The sequence below is a fragment of the Aythya ferina genome, assembly GCF_964211825.1.
Source record: "Aythya ferina genome assembly, chromosome: 1".
Taxonomy (NCBI): domain Eukaryota; kingdom Metazoa; phylum Chordata; class Aves; order Anseriformes; family Anatidae; genus Aythya; species Aythya ferina.
In genome coordinates, this window is record NC_140296.1 from 192,997,443 (window position 1) to 193,019,269 (window position 21,827).

At 39.0% G+C, this 21,827-nt stretch overlaps 1 protein-coding gene across 11 annotated transcripts; it reads right to left on the bottom strand.

Moving 5' to 3' along the window:
- Nucleotides 1-295: 295 nt before the first annotated feature.
- Nucleotides 296-21,529, bottom strand: PUS7 (pseudouridine synthase 7). 11 transcript variants are annotated; one of them, XM_084507196.1, is made up of 18 exons: nucleotides 21,380-21,529; nucleotides 20,461-20,629; nucleotides 19,465-19,543; nucleotides 18,395-18,788; nucleotides 16,443-16,527; nucleotides 16,213-16,314; nucleotides 15,216-15,360; nucleotides 10,623-10,734; nucleotides 9,267-9,344; nucleotides 7,458-7,586; nucleotides 7,095-7,220; nucleotides 6,758-6,819; nucleotides 6,444-6,604; nucleotides 5,455-5,581; nucleotides 4,873-4,974; nucleotides 2,256-2,385; nucleotides 1,122-1,213; nucleotides 296-662 (listed from the first exon to the last, which is right to left on the bottom strand). In XM_084507196.1, exons 4-18 carry the CDS (start codon nucleotides 18,757-18,759, stop codon nucleotides 526-528), a joined length of 1,953 nt encoding a protein of 650 aa, XP_084363322.1. In that variant the 5' UTR covers nucleotides 18,760-18,788; nucleotides 19,465-19,543; nucleotides 20,461-20,629; nucleotides 21,380-21,529; the 3' UTR covers nucleotides 296-525. The 11 variants fall into 11 exon arrangements, with proteins under 11 accessions (XP_084363322.1, XP_084363320.1, XP_084363313.1 ...); XM_084507194.1 differs by having other exon boundaries at nucleotides 16,431-16,527; nucleotides 21,380-21,528; XM_084507187.1 differs by having other exon boundaries at nucleotides 16,425-16,527; nucleotides 21,380-21,528.
- Between the last annotated feature and the right edge of the window lie 298 nt (nucleotides 21,530-21,827).

The following is a 21,827-nucleotide window of genomic DNA, read 5'->3' on the forward strand; positions in this document are numbered from 1 at the left end:
CCACTACCTGTTCTCGGTACAGTTATGGGAAAGCAGGAGAATAGGCACAAATATTTTCCCAAGGAGGTTAAAGCAGCTCTACCCCGTTACAGCCTTGCTGACAGAATCCTCGACTGCACCGGCACAAGCTTCTTTGAAGATAATATTAACATCTCCGTTCAGTTTCCTGATCTGTAATTTAATAGATCTTCAGAATTCGCAGAAACATTCACTGCTCACCGAAAAAAAAAAGCAAGCTAAACGTTCTTCCAAGTCTGAAATTATTATAAGCTCGCTTCTTACAGATGCAGCCGTGTTAAAGCTCAAGCAACGCCTTTATTCGTTCGTTTAAAAGCACCAGTCACTAAAACCTGTAATTATATTACAACCACCATCTTGTAAATGACTACTGAAGTTAAATGCTTGCACTAATAAAAACTTAAAAAAATACAAATCTCTTACTAGCAATCTTTAAGATTTGTACAGAACATGTAAATAGGAAAACACTTTATACATGTTAAAAGCTAAGACATTTTAGCAGCCCATTCAGCGTAACCAGGTGGTGTTCAGTTGTGTCTGGTTTTTTATGCTCGTGTCCATCTTCAGAACTTCTCGAATCGCCATAGTAGCGTAGGTGGATGGGGGAAGGGAGAACTCCATCTTCAGTGCCCTGAACTTACCATCTGTTGTGAGAGGAGACACAAAGCAAAAAAAAGTTAAGAGCGTAAGTAAAGCTTATTCTGGATGTCATCTGAAGTAGACCCAAGTTTTCCACCAACCCCTAACTCCATAGAACAGCCATTACCACCACACTCAAATATGCAAGCCACAGTGTAACATAGAATTTCATAAAAAATAACTTTAAATAAAGGTTTTCTCACAGCAGAAATGATGTCTTAAGTACTTATTGGTAATGACAGTGATGTTTGTTAAGAATGGGGTTTTCCTTGGTTTGTGTGGGTGTTTGTGTTGCTTTAAAAAACAAACAACAACCACCACTAGGCTTTTGTTCCTTGAAGATTAAATTCCTAGCCCCTCTTCCTTTCTCCCCCCCTTCACCCACCTCCCAGAAAGTAGTGCCAAAAGACTTTGTGACGAAATTTATTTTAAAAATTTAAAGATCAGCAAGAACACTAACTTACCTGTAGGAAGAACTGGTAATGGTTTTCCTTCCAACTTATCCAAATCCGTAGTAAATAATGGGATTTTGGGATCATCATATGCAACAACTTCCCTTTATAACATACATAAGATTTATCATTACTACTATTATTCAAATTTGCCAGGTACAATCATACAACTGGGATGGAATGATTTTCTAATGAAATTGTTATGAAATATATCTTGCAATAACTGGTAAAGCTTTGTATAGAAAACTTGCCTCTGTTTGATGAAGGTTATCACAAAATAATGAACTAGTGAGAAATGACTTTGCATAAGTAATCTCTTTCCTCCCATGGCATATCAGGATTTCCAGCTATACAAGAAGTATAGTTCATGAAATTAGGGGAAGAATGGTGTAAACTCTTAAGAATACTTGGAAAGAAAATAAAAAGCATTCACTTTGAAGAAAACCCTCTAAACTTCTTTGAAAAGGCTTAAATACATATTTATGTATTCATATCACAGAAATCATTCCATATGTAGTGACTAGGCTGAAAAAAGTAACTAGGAAGTATATAAGCTTTAAATATCAACAGTATTTAAAATAAAATTAAATATTTGAGGTTTTTGACTCCCACCTAAACCCTCTATATTTTGTCTGTTTATCAGTGACGAAGTCTTTCTGCACATTTATACGGTTACCTGTTTAAAAGGTATTTATCTGGTTGCTGTGTGACAAGTAGGTTGTGTCTCTAATACAGTAATTTAGTATATTGAAGTGATATAGGTCTTTCTGATTGACACACAGTTAATTGGAGACCAACTTTCTCAGAGCAAGATCACAACAAATAACTATTTTGAATATTATCTATCATGGTTTCAACATGAATAATTATCTGTGAAGTGTTTAGGCAAGCCCTTGCAAGGAGAGCAACAACCAGATAGACATTTTGACACTAATGCATCTGAAAACCAGAGGACCACTGTAGAAATAAGGCTGTGGTTCAATTTCAGCTGTATAAGCAACATGAGGAAAGCACACAGATTTCTCCCTACCCATGCTTCAGTCTATATGTACATGCCATGGGTCAATCTGATGCTTCTAACTTAGTCATCCCACATAGACTCTATGCTGCCAATTCACATCTAAGTTTGTTTACTCTCCTACTTACCAATTGACATTCTGAGGTCGAATAATAATCTTTCTGTATGCTCCAGAAAGCGAATAATCTCTGATCTTATGCCTCATGTTGTTGATATCAAGGTTGTCAGCTACAAGCATTTCCTTGTAGGCCTCACCAACTGCAAGAGAAAAAAAATATTTCAATCAGCTGCACTACACTCTCTGATTAAACAGACAGCTTTCATAGAGCATTTCTTCCTTTGTATTTTAACAATTTTCAGCACGTATGGTTATATATAGGTTAAACATTAGACAAAAGTTTAAAATTATATATTGCAAATCTTACTACCTACAATGTTTGCTTATACAACCTGAGTAGTAATGGCAAGTAACCAAGAATCTTTTTTGGCAAATCAAAATTCAAGCTGAAAACAAAACTTAAAAAATACTTTCGATAAGTGGAAGACGTGTGTAAGATGTCAGTGAAATGTCAACGAACTTCAGAAGACTAACCTCAGGTATATGGATTTTAAAGACGGGGGGCAAAACTACCCCTTGTTCTATTTTTGAAAATGCAGAGACTGAGATGAGTCAAGGAACTTAGCTGATGGGTACCTGTAAGTAGCTCTGACACTGCCAAAAGAATGAGTAATTTTATTACAGTCTTGCATCCCTAAGTAAGGGTGTGAAGCGTTCTACACTAAGCAAAGACATGGACAACGGACACATAAGAATATCCTGCAACTAAAATGCTGTCCGATGCCACTAGTCTGCAGTGCAATTGTCAGCGTCACTTCCATGCAATGGGGAAGTTTGAACAGGAACAAATTAGGCTTCCCATGGGAAAATTCCATTAAAAATACACTGAATACAAAAAACTTTCAGCTTTTCTTTCCAATCTTTTAGTTCAACGTGGTTCAGCGCCATACATTGTAAACAGATCTTTGCTTTCCAAATGTTTCAGATATGGGCTATGAATGGGATGCAGCTCTGAGACTCAGTTCTGACAGCCAAAGAAAATCAAGATCGACCAGTCTTTTAGGGACAGCAAAGCACAAGAACAGTTTAACCAAATATTGGAAGACTGGCTGGGTTAAGTAGGGAATTTGTGACTAAGTTTGTATCTAAGAAAGAGATATACAGTAGGTGAAGGCTAGGACAGACTTCAAAGATGGGATATACAAGAACTGCCTAGGCACACGGGGGTGGCATTAGGAAAGCCAAAGCTCAGTGAGAGCCTTCTGTAATGAAATTATTACATCAGAGGATGAGTGGAGAGCCGTGAATGTTGCTGGTCTTGCCTTTAGCAAGGCTTTCAACACGTTCTCACAGCATCCTTGTATCCAAGGTTAGAACATCACAGTAGGTGGACTGCTAGATGGGTAAAGAACTGGTCCCAAAGGACAGTCACTGCTGGTTTGTGCTCCGCCTAGGAGTTTGTTACCAGTACAGTTCCTCAAGGAACTGGGACATGATATGTTAAATAACTTTGCAGCTCCTCCTCTATCAAGTTTGTGGACAAAATTAAACTGGGGGAACAGTCGATACACTCAATGGCAGGACTACCATTCAGAGGGACCTAGGCAAAGGCTGGAAGAACGGGCCAAGAGCAACCTCATGAAATTTGTTAAGAACAATCCCGTACCTGAATGATTGTAATGGTAAAGGCTACAGAGTAACACTGCTGGCAGTTACTTGGGAATCCTGGGGGAAAGGAGACTTAACAGAGCAAGCTGGCAGCAACAAAAGCTACATCAGTAATAATGACTGCCCCTTGCTGGGCACTCATTAGATTGCACTCAGAATAGGGTGTCCAGGTGCAGGCACCCCAGTCCAAAGGGGACACTGATAGACTCAAATGAGTCTAATAGAGGGCCAGCCCAATGGCAAAGGGTTGTAGCATACACCTTGTGAGGAGAGTCCGAGACAAATGGGCTTCTTTAGCTTAGAGAAGACTCAGAGAAGACATTAGAGACTATTTGTCCTTGGAAGTTTCACAGCTGACAGGACAAAGTTGGCCTTGGTTTGACCAAAAGATTGGACCAGATGACCTCCCGAGTCTCCTTCCAACTGAAATGATTTCTACAACTCTGTCCCTTAATAATAACATAGGGTTTCATGCAGATAATTATAGATTGCCAAACCTATTCCATTAAAAACAATTTAAATCCAATATACCTTATATACAACAGATGAGAGATGCATTATTTTTTTTAGCATTAATACTTATTAACATTTAATTAAGCCAGATCTGTTTTTTGTTTTGTTTTGTTTTTTTCCTAACATCAAGCTTTTGGGTTATGTATTCTGTAAGTTTAACTTGTTTTGTAATTTAAAAAAATCAAGTGTGCATACTTTTTAAATGAACTTTTCACCAATTTTTCCCTTGTGCCAAGATAAATCATTTTGCCTCATTAGAAGTTTTCTGGAAAAACTATTTGCTAAAAAGAAATATGAAACGGATTTATGTTAAAGAAATTATAATGAACATTATTATCATAGTGGGAGAGGTTGACAGTAGCGTACCTACTACTGGTGCACAGCTCTGAAATAGCTACTTTTTAAATGGTCAGGAAGGTTGCACAGATCTCACCTTCCTTTTAAGAGCAATCTTAAAGCAGATCTGCAGTTTCAGAGTCATTATGTAAGTCAACAGTCAGACTTACTTTTATGCTTTGGATAAATAACATCAAATCCAGGCAATGGCATCACAACATCATGGATGGTGTAGTTATGAACATCTTCTTCTTCAATGTGAACAGCTGTGGCTACAATCAGGACAGAAAAGTAAAGAGTTACCAGTATGGGTGCCTGTGACAGTTAACATTAGCCAAATTTAAAATGAGCCATTTGGTTGAAACAACCCTACTTAGAGGGGGCTAACTACTCGGTTTTATCTCCACTCTAATAGACGACATTTCCAAGAAAAGAAATAATGGTCTTCAAGGCTGTCAGTTACCAGTAGACTCACAGCCTGGTTTCCAAAGACTTTTAAAGCTGAATGAAGTAAGGACTTCTAGATAAGCAGTCCCCATACCACATATCAGGCATACGTGAAGGAGAAATATCATGGACAATCTCACCACAGCTAAATGCAAATCCAAGTGAAGAGAGTTTTGACTGAATGCAGTCTCAGACTGCAGAGAAAGCAGATCTGTTTATGTGATAATGGATATTTGCACCTTGTTTTCCTATGAATTTGTACTACAAAGCATCACCAGCCTTTTGTTGTCGTTGTTTGATTTTACCTCCTTTAAGTGTGAGATCTCCCGGTACAGCTTTAAGCCCATATTCTTCTATTCTCTTGCTCACCATGTTATTCCAGACATAACTCTGGTAGCTATGAATATACATTAAACGATTGTTTCTTGGTATCTGGAGGTTAAACAAAATGAAAAATCAGAAATACGTATTTTTAGGTTTTTCTGTTACTCATAAGCCAAAAATGCACATATTTGAAATGTTACCTTCTCCAGCAAAAGGACTAATAAAACAACTTTATATACAGACTTGTGGTTTTTATTTGTGATTTGGGAAAAAGGTATGTGAAGAAATAATGCTTTTATACATTTGAAATCCACTGTGAAAAGCACTGTGGTTAAATTAAAAATGAGATAAACTTTTTGTTTGTTTTTTTTTTTTGTTCAACAGCTTAAACACATGGGGCTGTTAAAAAAAAACACACTGAATTTGTCGTATTCAACAGTCTGAAATCTTAAGTAAACTTTGCAGATATTAAGACATAGCATTATTCTAATTGTGTTCTCCATAAACAAGAAATTATCCCCAGCTCCTGCACTGGGCCCAATAATTGCTGGTTATAAGCTATCTTTTCCAAAGATTTCAACTTAATTACAGAACTTGAAAGTGATAGTGAATCCACCTCCCATACAAAGCTGCTTCATTAACATATTATCAGTTTGATTTATACTTTTTAAGCAACAAGAAGAAAGATCATACTGAATTTCTACAAAATCCTCAGTTCTGTATTACACACGGTTACTAAGTGTAGCTGTATTGCTTCCAATTTAAAGCGACCGTTGTATAAATTGGAGAGCTCATTATACATTGATTGCAGATGTCATACGTTACCATCAGCAGTACTTCAAGCAGAAACGTAGGATAAAGATTTTACACTTAGAGCGAGAGATGCCTGATGAGAGTATTTCTAATTCATCATGATACCATGAAAATAATGTTTATTCAAGTAAATAGCCCACAGCACTTTTACACTCACTATGCCAAATGCAGAGATTATGTTCTTCATTCCATACTTTAAGAGTCCGCGTAGAAGCTGTCCTTCCACGCACCTTTTTACAGGTAGTTTCTTGAGGGCTGCTGCTGGATCTTTAGTCTTTGCCCATTCTTCTCTGCATTTTACTAAGTATCCCTTTTCAGCTAGAACAAGAATGCAGAATAAAAATGTTTTACCTACACGCCAAAAAAACATTCATTTCACCTTTTGTTAAAACAGTTGAGTAATTAACACTTCACTCATGACAAATTACACAGGTTAACAGAATCACAGAATAGTTGAGGTTGGAACCTTACCTCCTGGTCGTGGTTTTAATATCAAATCCATTACTTCATTCCAATTGTTCTGTAGAATAGCTCTAAGATTCAAACGGGAAAGTTGATTAAGAACTTGACAAATATATTTTAAGATTGAGCAAACTTATTTGAAATAAGAAGTATTGTTTGCATTCATGCAATATTAGAAGTAGTGGCATTATGCAAGGTACCTGCTGAAGCTAGTTCAGAAACAAGGCCTTCCTTGAATCTAAAATTAAAACTGGTACATGCAATAGGGCAGAAAAACCTTCCCAGAAATACACTAGAAGTTATATGGTGATTAAAAAAAATAAGAAGTGATGAAAACAACACGTACCTGCCAATTTGGTATGTAGGAACAGCTGTAGTTCCGAATCTTTGCATTCCATAGTAATTAATGAATCCAATTTCCCTGAGAGAGTTCATTGCTTGCTCTATCTGGTCATCAGTCCCTGTTATATTTCTAGCATTAAAAAAATAAGATTGTCATAGACAGATTATTAAGGGCTTACATGATTTCATAATCCCCAAAATATTACAGCTCAACATTAGTGTTATGCAGTACTTAATAAATTGAATAGCCTTTTGCCAATTGTTTTTTTCTTCTTTCTTGTAACATAAGATACACTGACATCCCTTCCCTGTAGGGAGGGGGTGGGGAATCTAACAGAACTGTCTAAATACACACTAACAATATTACCTGAGAACAACAGTGAAATGGTTCCCTTGCAGCTCTCCTAATTTCAGTGGGTGGTTCTTGTAACTGAAATTTCCTAATTTAAAGTTCATCAGGCATTTATTCAGATGAGCAAGTCTTTGTGCAGTGATTCTAAAGAGAAACAGACCAACAGTGACCACCTTATGCTTAGAAAAACAGGTAAGTTAAATAAATATAGAAATGCCATCATTTTGAAACAAAAAAGCAATGACTATCTAGTTGAAGAAGAGAGATTCTGTAAAGAAGAGAACATTCTTAAGGCCTACTTATTCAAGAGAAAACATGTACTTCGACAGTGTTAAGATTGTCTTTTCACACCTATGTTAGCACATGCATTCAAAAAAAAAAAAAAAAAAAAAAAAGCTTTTAATATTGAAGTACAGTGGTACCCCACACCACAAGCCTAACTCTGCTTTATTTGAGTAAAGACACCATGAATGCACTCAGGTTAACTCTAAGACTGTGCTATGGAACTAGCCACTGTGTGAGCTCAGTGGAAGTGAAGGAGTATGAAACCGTCACTGATTTCTGTCGTTTTGGTTGCGAGGTCTTTCAGAAGTACGTCCTGTTCTTTGCATCGCAGAGCTGCTCCTTGATGCTTCTGCTACAACTGATACCAGGAGAGACAAGTTTATCAAACAGTATGGGCAGCACACTCAGCTCAGAGGGGGCTGGTAATGGGTAACCTCTCTGTCCCCATGACATCTGTCCCCAGTGATCTACAGCAGAGTTTGGTGCTGTGATGCTACTGAACGTGCACCAGAATGAGTAGGTTCCTCCCCGGGAAGCTGGCAATGCTTACAACACACCGAAGCTCTTGGACGCAATGTTAGATGTGACCGTGTTAAAAGTAAACAGAACAGCCCCCGAGATGGTTACACCACAAGTTCAGTGAATTGCCATCGATGGGTGAACTTGTTTTCAGTAACGATAATCTGGGCTCCTCACATCGTTCACAAATTAATTCCTTTAATATGCACAGATGTATGCACATGCGAACCACAGGAAGGAAAATTGTGAACAATTAAGTAGTGAATGCCCTCCTTTTAACAAGAACTTGATAAATTACTGGCTCTCAAACCTCAGAATTCCTCCACTTGAGGACTGTGGTTTTGAAAGAGCTGTAAATATCAGTACAGGCAGAATATTCCAGCCAGCTAAACAGATATTGTAATACACGACTGTGAGGCATCCATCATCTTCTGTTACTAAAGTAGCACTAATTTCAAGTGCCTAGGAACCATGTAATTATCTTGAAGTATGCCAACATAAGTTGTATTATGGGAGTAGGTTAAGGCAAGGAAAATTCCTTGTCTTTTCTTCCCCTCCTGGCTACTCACAGATGAGCAAAGGCAGTGGTTAAGCCTTCTCTGGAGCTGTTCAGAGTTCAGTGAGAAAGGAAATGGGATTCCAGCTGGAGGAAGGGGGAAACAAAAGTCAGGAAGGAAATGCAACGGGATTTTCACCGTGTCATTCTGCTTATCTGCTGTTGCACGAGGGCCCTGCAGTGCAAGAGCACACAGATAATTTGGCCCACTGCTTCAGCCAAACATTAGCTGCATTTACACATACCTAGCCTATGACTCAGAGCACCACTGCCTGAAAATATTAGCAGTCTCCATGGAATAAAAAAAAGATTATAGTTTATTCATTAACACATGCTCAAGCACGTAACAAGATCAGGACATGAATTTGCTGTTCATGTTACGTGCATAACGAGTCTTAGTTTTTTAGGGAGGTAGCCAAGCCATCGTGGTAGGAGTGCAAACACTCCAGGGTATTTTCACTTACCTAAGAACAGCAATTTCTTGAACTGTTATAGCCCTTTTATCTTTAGTTCCCATGTAGGAAAATATGTTTGGCTTCACTCTTAAAAGCAACAGTAAAAGTTATAAAAACTGTTAAAGTAGCCACAGATTGAACACAATTTTCAGTATAATTACCCAAATTATTAATTTATCTTTTATGTGGAAAATACATCTATTTAAAATAGAACATACATTTATATAGGCAGACTTAAACTCTTCTCCAGAAGCAGACTGCAATTCGACACTCCTAAATATGTGTGACATTTCCTAAGCTCATCTGTAAGTAAATAAAAATTAAACTTTCCTGTTTTAATTTTATGTAAAAAAGGTCCACAACTGTGCTTTCGAAATATGAGCTTTGAAATTCTTTTCTCTATATATCCACTCAGTTCACAAATACGTAGCCATTATAATAAAAAATAAAATTAGAGCAGGTCCATTTCTTCCTTAAAATTTCAAATAGCATTTCCATTTGAATACCATGCATGCACATTATATGAAAATACGTGAAGTTAACTTAAAATTTGTTCCATTTCTTCCCTCAAAAAGGAAATTTCCTTTCCACTTTGTGTACCACAACCTGTGTTACCCAGGAAATACATCCCGTTATTCCAGCTATGGGCACCAGGTGGTAGCAGGATTGCCACTAGGTATGTATTTCCACCAAACTATATTCCTAATGTTCTCTTCTCAAATGCAAATGTTAGTATTGTATTGCACTGGTTACAGTCTGAAGTGCAGATACTTATTTTTGAATAGGAACAGTGAAGGGCAGTGGAAAAGCAGGGAACGGATCACTGGCTTGACCCTATTTGGAAATAATTCTTTGTCCGTAATTCATTGTGTTCACATTATGCCTTTCACAAATCTGGGTGTTGTTGCACTTTGTAGGGTAAAAGGACTTAAGGCTGTTTGTACTGGAGAAATTAATAAATGGAATGACAGTTTATCAATTAGTACTTAGCAACTAATTAGCATATCATCATAACAGTACCTGACACAGACTCATAACATACCTGCATAAAACACACACTTACTCACACACCTGAATAAAACTGGCTTTTAATTCATGTTATTTACATTGAGGCTAAGAGCTGCCTAGCCCTTGTCCTATGGGCCAATTTGAATTGTGTAGCCTTTTAAAATCACTTGAGATCACTTTGTACTTTCCTTCTGAAACGTAGTTTCAAAGCTGTTTTTTTTTTTTTTTTAATGTCTAAAGATTAGGCAATAGTAAATAACTGCATTTCTCTTACCTAACCCTGAGGCTTAACATTTTCAGTGACATGAAGCATGCAGTGGGAAGACAGCGTGCTCGACAGGTTCACAGCAGCCTTACCTTAAAAATTTTGATAGGACGTTAATGGCATCCATAGTATCCTTGTTCTCCTTGTACAGTACAAAATGGCAGTAGCTTCCCCTAGATTTTGGCCAAGAGTGTTTTCTTGGATCTTTAAAAATAAAAAGGTTAACATTTTAGAAGTGTCACTTTTTTATTACAATGAACATGGTTGCCATTGCAGTTCCATTTAAAACAAATATGTAAAAGTCAATTTCTGATAACCTCCATCTGCTTTAAAAACAAATAAATACATACTGACAGCAAAAGCTGCAAAGCACATTGCAAAGTACCTTCTCTCCTTCCACTGGCTGTAAATTTCTGTTTGATCAATCCTGGCACCTAAAAAAGCTTGAATGAAATGGTGACAGCTCCTTTGTCATGAAACTACATAAAATTATCCCCTAGTCACTTAATTGCCATATTACCTGATTAAACTCCTCAAAAACGTTATAATTATACTTACTTTTAGCCAGTACAGTAAAAGCCACTCCACTTTTCACCTGGTGCCTTCTCTAATTAATAGATTTGGACCATTGGAGCACTGTTTGTATGATGACTACAGTAATATTTATAGTACTAATATATTATTTATTTTTGTAGGATTTTTTTCTGTATGTAATGAGAAAACGTGAATTGTATCTCTATAAAAGCTTTAAAAAGTTTATTATTAAAATATTAAGGTGAATAAGGAATTGGATTCAAAAGTCCTTGTGGGTCCCTTCCTACTCAGGATATTCTATGGATATTTTTTAAGTCATATGGGAGAGAAAAATCTGGCACACTTACAACGTTAACAAGTAATTCAAGCCAGATACTGTGCCATGTCTAGAGAACACCAGAGGGAGAGAACTTCAGCTCTCGCAGACTATCAGCTGATTTACAGTTCTGTACAATTATTTGGAGATTGCTGGAGAGGGAAGCAAAACCGTCAATATATTTGTGGAGCTTCTGCTACACACAGGAGCTTACAGGGATAAAGCTTTCCTCTGACCTTCATCCACTGCTGAAGACATTACTGGGAATGAAGGTTCATTCTACAGGCTTTAGCAGCCTATTTAGCAGCCTATTAGTGCTTTGTTCATTAATTATTTATTTTACAAGAACAAAACTAAGGATTTGTTTTTAAATAAGAAGCACCTTATCTCTTGGTAGCCACCAAGCAGACATTCATTGTTTTGTACCAAAAGAGCTTTTCTTTGCAAAAAATAAAAGCTATCTAAAAAAGCCAGTCCTATTCCAGTATATAAACATCAACACCAAAAAGAAGGTCTTGGAAAACACTGCTGGTTTTGTTCACATTTGTTTAATAAACCTCAGATATCCCATGCAGACAGTGAATTTGTTTAAGCTTCATTAAACATTTTGCTAAAGGACAGCTCTTCTTGCCTTTTTTTTTTTTGAGAAAGTGCCATTCACACAAACACTCCTGTCAAAACAATTTCTCACGTTACAGTTTGACATACTATATATGTAGTTTTTAATCACTAAAAATAATTTCAATGATTGTCTTGTACCATTGCTTCCTAAGCAAAGTCCTCCCACAAAACCAGTATAAAGTTTCCTAGGATCTACACTGAGTAGCATGATCAAAAATCTTTTAGAGACCTCATGCTGCTACTGGTCTCTGTTCTGAGCCACCATTTTTCTTAAGCACACTCAATGAAATACTGCATTCAGTTTGAAGAACAAGATACCTTCATGAAGAACTCATTAATTTGAAAGAGGGGAGAGAAGAGGGGAAAGCAGCAAGTGATTCACAAGGAAAGTCTTCTCCAGCTGAAACAGTTCTTCAAATTTAACTAATTCATCTTGCACACAGTTATTTTGACACCCTCCTAAAAGAAAGCCCTAATCAAGGCAAGACTAGAAGGACTCTGCACAATATACCCACAGGCTTCTCACCTCCAGGCATCACAGCCACATCCCTATCCCCAGCACTGAGTCCTGGAAGGCTGCAGCTGTAATCCCACTATTTATCCACCCCTGGCTCAACACTTCAAAGTATTCATTTGGGTAGATGGACTGAAGGGGCAGCCTGCATTCCTTATTACTATTTTTTCAGAGTCTCATTATGTACTTCACAGTAAAATTGTATTTCCAAGATTTTTTTTCCAAACCTTTTGCTGCAACTTGAGGGCTAGAAGCTCTCTGTTAAGACTGGGACGTATGATACATACTTTTAAAGTTGTATACATCTGGAGAATGGGTTTTGAAATATAAGGCTGAAGGGTAAAGTTTTAGCTTAGTGAAATCAAAGGGAAATTTACCATATAGTACGTAGATAGATAAGTATGGTCAACCCCAATAATTCACTTCACTTATTACTGGCAGACCCTCTCTGCACCAAATGACTACTGCCTATACTGCACTAGTGAAAAAGAGACAGCACAAGCCTAATTCTTCACTGTTTCTGGGAACTGTAATCATTATTTGTGTATAGGTTGGGGTTTTTGTTTTGTTGTGTTTGTTCTGTTTTCAAATAATTGTTACTACTTTGGCCAGTCTCATCACAATTTAGGAGGTCGTAATGGTTGGCATTTCATTTTGTTAGCATGAAATGTCAACATCTCTTACCTGTTGCAGTTCTGACCTCTGTCCCAATGCATAGCGTAAAGAGCACAAAAGAGTAGCATTTAATTTTTAGACTGTCAAAGGGTTTTTAGAGGTGAACATGCAGGTTTATGGTTATGGGATCGTTTATGCTTTAGAGAGCATCCAACAGTTAGGTGGTGGATGACAGCAATTTAGACAGTTATGCAATGGAATCGTGCAGAGGCAAACAGTGAACATATGGAAAGCTTCAATCGGAGATGCAACAAACTTCATTTGTGGACAATGATGAAACAGCAATTAACTGACAATTTAGTAAGGCGGTATTTTAAGTATTTTGGGTGTGAACTTAGTAGAAACAGACAGCAGCTTTTGATTTTAAGATTTTAGGAAACTATTTTTGGCAACCTTTATATTATAAACAAAAGTAATCAGGTATCTCAGCTAATTATTGAGTATTATACACTTCTGAAATGTTTCTTGCCTGCAGAACCTGCTCAGGACTGAGATGTGTTAGTGGCTGTATAAGCATGAAGGCCATATAATCCTGACTAATAGGAACTTGCACTCAAACCCTAAATTCATTAGCACACACACCCACTGAAACTGTACACATCTCCACCACCTCGCCCAGATGTTTGTAGCACTGTAACTTAAGAGTTCATCTTTAGATGATGCTCCTCTGCATCACAAAATGCTGCTCCAGAAGACGTTCTAATCCTAGAGATACATCACTAAATTCTCTTTGGTGTATTCCAAACACTTCAATTTTACACAGTATTTGTTAAATCAGACCGGTCAGCTTAATAACAACCACTTGACTGTAACAATGGTTAAAGAATATGTGCAAGCAGAAGGGAAAGGTGGAGGTAAAACTGTTACAAACCAACAGAGAACAAAACTGGTTGAGGAGAATTTTGTGCTGGTAAGTATACATACTCCATGCATAAAGCATGCAAACATAGAGTTTCTAAACGATTAAACAAGATATATAACACGTTATAACTTGTACCAATAAAACACAACACTCCCATACTTGCCTAAAAAAAGCTTTAGAAGTAATAACTACATTGAATGTGGAGATGGTCTTCTTCCAAATTTTAAATTATCTTATTTCCTTCTATTTTCCTTTCTCCATCTCCTTTATCTTTAAAATGAAAAGGGCTAGCCTTACATACTATACCACTTGCAGTAGGTTGAAATGAAATCGGAATAAATCAGTTCAAACCAAACTTTAGAACCTTTAGTTAAGTGTGCAAAATATTCATTTAGACAATCCTCTCAACTTGCAGGACAATCAAAGTAAAACTAAAATGCACGTAAATTAAAAGGTTAAAACACATTAGAAGATGTGGAACTCGTGAATTTATCCCCTGTAACCAAAACAAGATTTGGTAAGAGTGTATATGATACTGCATTTTGAAAATCTTTCAGTACTGTAATTATTCCAAAATAGTAACCACAACATAATCAGCATGGACAATCTTTTGCAAATAAAACACAGCTACTTCTGCTTTCAGAACTAATGACTGAAACTATCTTAAAGACCACCGTAAATATATTATGTTTATATAACACTACAAGCAAACAAATAGGCCCTATCTCAATTTGAGTCATGGACAATTTTATCATGATTTTTCGAGACAGTCAAGACACACAGAGTGCGTTTCAACTACAAACACAATGCATGCTTGCAGATCCAGGCAAGTCCATGTAAACTACGTTCAAACAATACATATAATAAAGCCCCTGTTTTGCCTGTTCCCCTCGTAATACCGAAAGGTCCTCTCACTTCTACCATAAATATATTTAAGGATTTGGAAAGAAAATCGAGTAAAAAATTAAATGTGAGATACCACTTGTATTCCTAGTTATTTTAGATGCATGACATCAGCACAAACAAAAAGAAAAAGGCCAGGCTACATTTTAGGATGTACACTCCATGTGAAGTGCTTTCTAATGTGTTTTTTTGTTTGTTTGTTTTTCTTCAGGTTAGTTTTAGCATATACTTTACCCAGTTGCTGCAATACTGAAACTCACTTGCCAGTGCTTTTTTCCCAGCAGCATGATAGGCAATGATGTATTTTTTTCCATCTCGATCTTCTGTTTTAGTCTCCAGTCCAGGAAACAAGGACTTAACAGCTTGATGGATGACTGTTCTTTTCTCTTTACTGTCTTCAATTACCTGTGGTAAAACACATGCATACACAAACCAAATAAAATAACACAAAAGGAGAAGGACTCTCTGAGAGTTGTATTTTTGTGTGCTTAAAGAAAACCTACTCAATCACACTAAACTGAATAGATACACTTTAAAAGTCTGGCCTATTCATTAGCTTGAAAAACAGTTAGTAACTGATACAAAGTCTCAGTATTCAAAACCACAATTTTTCAAGACTAATTCCCCTCTTTTGTGCTTAATAAAATTCCCTCTTCTAATGAACTCTGGCAAAACCAAGTTTTTCTACATGTATTAAAGGAAAAAAAAATCACTAGTTAAGACTCACGGGATTGCTTATTTAAAATTGCCAGACCTAATCTTACTCATTTCTCTAACTGAAATGTAGTTCAAGAGTTGTTCTTCAAATATATCAAATATTTGACCTTTAAAAAATACGAAGTTTTTGTTTTGAATCCTTTTAACTTTTTTGTGACAGAAGACCATATTTATCCTTGGGAATAGTCTTTTTATCAGGATGGATTTTATTTAACCTTCCTCACATAGATACCCTATAAAACACTTCTATACAGAGAACCAAAATATTGCAAGAAAATTTTAACACCACAGAAATTAAGACATGCATTGAGTTCACGTGCACAGTCCCACTGAAATCTTAACTACTCACGCACATGAATTTGAGTGTATCTAAACAGAATTTACAGAATTGCACCTAAATTAGCAACAGTTCAAGTATTACCTGCTGCTACATCATGTTCAAACTGCTCTTATGCCACGCATGCATTAGAAAGCACACACCTTCCAGTCACTCACTCTTATCCCCTCCCCCACAAATGTTATCCCATTTATTAATTTTACCTCGATGGCAACACTAGTTTCTTTATTCTTAAGAAGCTGGAGCTCCTCTAAACGCTGCTTGTCTTCATCTGACAAAACTGTAAATGTTTCTTCTGATGGGTCCTGACATGCATTTAAGGGGGTTGGGGGGGGAGAAAAAACAAACATCCAGTAATCCATGTAAAACAGTTTTCAGTCTCTTAATGTTCTTGCTTAATGAGTTTAGCCATTACCTTTACCTCAGAATTTACCTCATCATCCACTGGGACAGAAAAGTCATCTAAATGGCTCACACGTCCATCTTTGCCTATTTCATGAACAACAAAGTCCGAGTATCTGATGGGAAGAAGCATGCATTAAAGCTGTAAGTTAACAAATAAAAATATCCCACATCACAAAGTCCTCTCCTAAGAAACTATTCACTCACAGAATTCATTCAAGGGAGTGCAAAAGAAACTTCAGCCATGGGAAAGCTGTACCTATTCCCACCCCTCAGAAAGATACCAAGAAAACATTGCAGAAAGTCTAGCGTATCTAAATCAAGTAGACTTCTTTGCAGATAAGCAAGCACCTGCTGTAGTTATTCAGTCATTTTCCCACTATTTTGGGGAGATCAGTAATTTATGTCCTTAATTGTCAGTAGTGACAATTAAGACTCTACAACATTACCACAAGTTGAACACAAATACACTGTCACTTCAAACAACCTGCAGGATAAAGTGCCTGTTAGTCATTCTCTAAGGAAAGCAAGACAAGCTCAGCTCTGTTACATATGCTCAGTTACAGAGAACATCTTCCAACAAAAACTGTTCTGCACCCTCTGTGACAGCAACATAAAATTTCACTGTGACATTTTGGATCGAGTTGCTACACTCAGTAATAAAAACATACTAACATTAAGAGAGTAGAAACAGTCTCTGTTGCAATTGATAAATTATTTTTAAGTAGCAACTGCTTGTAAAGAGGGGGAAAAAAAGTCCTCAGCTTATGAATGTACGAATGTTGAAAGATCAATAAAAAATTTCAGCATTGGAATGTTTCTATAGTGTCCCCCCCCAGTCCTACATTTGCCATACTTTTGTGCAGCCATACATCTTACTGGTGGAATTCCTTACTAAGGAAGAGTGTTTTATGTCCTCTCTTACTAACTGTAGCTGTCTAGACATGCTAGTGACGGTTACCATAAAAATGTTAGGATTAAATTAATTATAGGTGTTATAAACTGGGATCAAAGTCAAACTGTGAGTCTACAAACATTTCTAGCACACAGCTACATCTGGCCACCTCAGTTTGAAGACTGGCAAATTTCCCAGCAGGAGGTTCTGCACAGACTGTGTTCACCAGTGAAGGATTATGCTAGCTGTTTACTGCTGCACGTGAAGATTAAACACAAAACATGTACATATCGTTTTATTATATAAAATGTTCTATATACGAAGCTAGTATTTAAAAACAAGGACTTTTCGGTGTGTAAAACAAAACTGATTTGCTAAGGTAGGGCAACAATGATTTTTTGCTTTGGAGTTTTTGTATTTGCACTCTCAGAGTTTTATTCAAGTATGTTATTTAATTAAAAAATCCTAAAAGATTCATTAAAAAAATAAAAGCTACTATAAGCCAAACATCTTACTAAGTTTATAATGCAAGATTTCATACCCTGAGTTATAAAATTCCCTTTTATGTTTTGTAAATGACACTATGGCTGATCAGAGTGTAACTTAAAGTCTAGTTGACTACCTGCCAGTATACATGTACATGCATAACTCCTACAGCACTAAAAAGTCAGGGAAAAGCAAGGAAGAGCTGGAGAAGGATGGCTTCAATACTGTTATCAGCGCCTCCTGAACCAGCACTGAAGAGCTGTACAGAGGGCAGCTGTATTGCACAAGGTTTTATGCTGCATGCTGCTGCCACAGATAAAGACAAATGGCAAAGCTTAGTGTAGTCATCAATTTCTATCCACACAGAGCTTCCCTCTCCAGAGTTCCATTTGACAGGAACAAAAAACAAATAAAATAGAGAAACAACCAAGAAAAACGCCAAATTAAACCTTTCTTTCAATCTCAGCATTAGCAACAGAAAGCGATGAACCTCCCAAATGGCCGCACATAATCCAACTGCATCCTGTGAGTCAGAAAAGGAAAATGGAAAACAACAGCTGCTAACACAAGGAATTAACATATATAACAAGACAAAGAGTTACCTCTCTTTTAAGATTCCAGAAAACCCTTTATGAGAGCTAACAAATTTAGTTATGCCAACATCGCTTTCTGTCAGTCCATGCTTCATCATGTCTGCAAAGCTCTCTGGATCTCCATCTTCATCACTGTCCTCTAGTTCCTCATCTTCTTGCTCCTCACCTTCCTCATTGGGGATTATTTCATTTTTCGTGTCCTCAAGCAGAGATTTGTCAGGTTGTTCTTTTACAGTCTCAACGCTCTGCCCAGAGTTGTTCCCTGTCTGAGACTTCTCTGAGATCTTCTGTCTTTTAATATCGTCTGCATTAGCCACATCATCCTCAGAATGAGGACGTTTCAAGGATACGCTATTCATTTCTACAGTTTCCATGTTTAAGGCACAGTGTAGGATAGAAAGCCCTGAGGAGCAAGAAGAATGGCTTATTTCCTGGCTGCTCAAGAGCAATATCAATACACAGTCTCTTCACTCCAAAGACTGCACTCTGCAACAGTTTGGGAAAACCATAACACTTTCTGCATTTACATTAAACATCAAATACAGTTGTGGGGTTTTGTTTTCTTTTTTACAGCTAGAAACAATATGTACTTGAGAAGAGAGAAGGGAGATATCAAAGGGACTTAATACCCACCTGAGGCAGCAAGGATATAAAGCTATAGAGGAGCAGGATTCGACGCCACACAATGCATTTGCCACCACTGTCACTCTTGCAAACTCTTACACAGCTGCATCGAGCCCTGTACATACAGACTCTGCTGCCAACAGTAATTTAGTGCCTAACAAACTTTCTGTTCCCAAATCTTCTGTCAGACACTACTGTTCTCAGTTATTCCTTATTCTACCAAGATTTGATCTTGCAAGGATTGAGAGAACATGGCTTGATTCCACCTAAACCTGAAACCTCACCTTCTCCTTTTCTGTGTGCATCTCTTCTAACACACACAATCCCACACAGAACTCAAGATGGCAGGAATTCAGGCCAAAGGATAATAAGGAAGGGGTAATAAATTTTTTGAATGAATGGGACAAATAAAACAACAAGCAAGTGAAATGATTGCTGAGAATATGACTACTCACACTGGTGGAGCAGAGATCTGACTCTTCACTGGCAACTTTAGCTGCCACCCTTCTGTCAGCAGAACCAGAACCTAGAGATCTGAAAAACAAAGGAAAAATATCTATTTGAGAAAGTTTGGGAAAAAACAACCAAACAAAAAAATGATAAACCCCAAACCAAACAAAAATAACCATAACGTTGCAAGGATGCCCTTAACAGCCCTGTGCTCATCATGGTCACTTCCAGCTGGCTCCATGACAGAGAAAACCCACCATATGCCAAAACTCTACTCAAAAAAGGTGCACACGGTGCCTCTGCTCAGGCATGCTTAAAAAAGACAGGAATTGCTGGTGGCAGCACAACGGGAGGCACAGAATGAGGTTTGTGAGGACATACTAAAAAAGACCTGTGGGGAGGAACGTGGAAGGGAACACTGCTGGAGATGTGTGCTCCATGCCAGACCAAGGACACCTCTCAGGGGACCGTGGTCTCCCACTAGGGAGCAACGTCCATCACTCTGTATTCCTCTAATGTTCTATTTAAATTTAAAGGGTATGTTTTTAAAGGAGGACTCATGACTAATCATCACACGCTGAGTTGTTAACTAATTGTTATCAGTTTAGCTGTTAGCCACTACCTATTTAAATTACAACTTTCAGTTGTAAGGTCACAAAAGTTTAGGGTAAACAGGCAGGAAAGCCACTTTTAGGAACATCTGAAACGTTTTGCTCAAATGAAGGACTGACAACAGAAGCTAAAAAAAAAAAAAAAAAAGGAATAAAAAGGAAGTATGTAGAGCCTTATAAAAATGCACGTGATACCTGAAAAGTATCACGTGCACAAGCATCAAAGGTATCACAAAAAAGGTATCACAAAGCACAAGCATCAGAAAGCAAAACAATCCACAAAGCAGTGTACTTCTAGCAGAAAGCATCACTTTCAGGTTGTCCTCAAAAATATATAAAAATATACATACATAAAATATATACATAAAATCCTTATTATAAAAATCATACCCAAGAGAAGCAATTCACCAGCATTTCTGGATTCTTCTCATATCTTCCCAAATTCATGGGGTGCTGGCAATAAAGCACTGTTGAGGAAAGGGCTTCTAGATACCTTCTGAGTCTCCTTGCATGGCAAATGAATCCACATTGAGCACGCTGAAATCTTCTGGAACAGCTGCTGAAGGGGATAGCAAGACAAATCTCGTGTTTCTAAAGGAAATATGCAATGCTGAGTTACTAAATGATACAAATGGCTAAAAGAACTCAGTGTTGGCCGTGGAGGCTCTGAAGTCAGCAGGCATGGCCCAGTCACGCCTGGTGCCAAAATCGCGACCAGCAGCAGGGCAGCCGTTGGCAGGGGCTGCAGTGTGGGGGCACGCAGCGCATGGGGGTTCAGAAAAAAGGCATTTTATTTCCCTGACAGCTGCTGAACCGCCTCAGCCCTCTGCCCTGCCAGCAGCTGCTCCTCCAGGCTCTGCAGCAATCCCAGCGGGGAGCTGGTCCTGGCAGAGCCACCGACTTTCCTGCCGCACCAAGCGGGCACTGGGGCTTTGCTCCTCCAGCAGGCAGGGCACGGGACCTGTCAGGGAGCAAAACGCGATGGCAGCAGGTCGCGATACCGATACCGATACTGATGGTGGTGATGAGCCGAGCTCGGCAGGCGGCCTGGAGCCGAGCCCGGCCCTACCCCAGCGGCGCCCCCGCGGGGTTTGGAGCCCGGGGAGCGGCTCCGGGAGCGGGGCGGCGGCGCCAGGCCCCGGAAGAGGCGGGCAGGGAGGGCCCGGGGCCCCGTTACGGTCCCGGTCCCGGTCCCGGTCCCGGTCCTTCCAGCCGCCTCCTGCCCAGGGCTGGGGCGGGCGGGACGAGAAAGGAAGGGCTGCGGGCACGGGGAGGGCTCCGGGAGCTGGGGAATGGGGGTGCCGCTTACCCGCACGGCGGCTCGGGAGGACGGGCCAGGAGGAGGAGGAAGAGGAGGAGAAGGAGAAAGGGGAGGAAGAGGAGGAGGATGAAGAGCAGGGGGAGGAGGAGGAGGAGGGCCCAGCTCGGCTCCACGCCGCGTGTACGGGGGCGGGCCCCGGCCGCAGCTCCCGGCTGCGCCTCTGCGGGCGGGCGGCGGCGGCTGCCTCAGGGCCGGGCCGTGGGGGGAGCCGAGGAGTCAGAGGATTGCTGGGGCTGGAGATCACCTGGTCCAACCACCCCCTGCCACCAGTGCCGCCACTAACCCATGCCCCCAAGCACCACGTCCAACCTCTCCTGGAACACCCCCAGGGACGGTGACTCCACCACCTCCCTGGGCAACCCGTCCCAGTGCCTGACTGCTCTTTCCGAGCAGAAATGGCTCCTCATTGCCAGCCTGAACCTCCCCTGGCACAACT

What these genes read in the sequence shown, in the direction of transcription:
- PUS7 (XM_084507187.1), bottom strand. Translation starts at nt 18,759, where the DNA reads ATGGAAACTGTAGAAATGAATAGCGTATCCTTGAAACGTCCTCATTCT. An exon ending in TCTGGAATCTTAAAAGAGAG is followed by an intron (nt 16,528 to 18,394) that starts GTAACTCTTTGT and finishes TCTTCCCATCAG; the next exon opens with ATACTCGGACTTTGTTGTTC. An exon ending in CAAGAAATTGCTGTTCTTAG is followed by an intron (nt 7,587 to 9,266) that starts GTAAGTGAAAAT and finishes GTTTCTCTTTAG; the next exon opens with AATCACTGCACAAAGACTTG.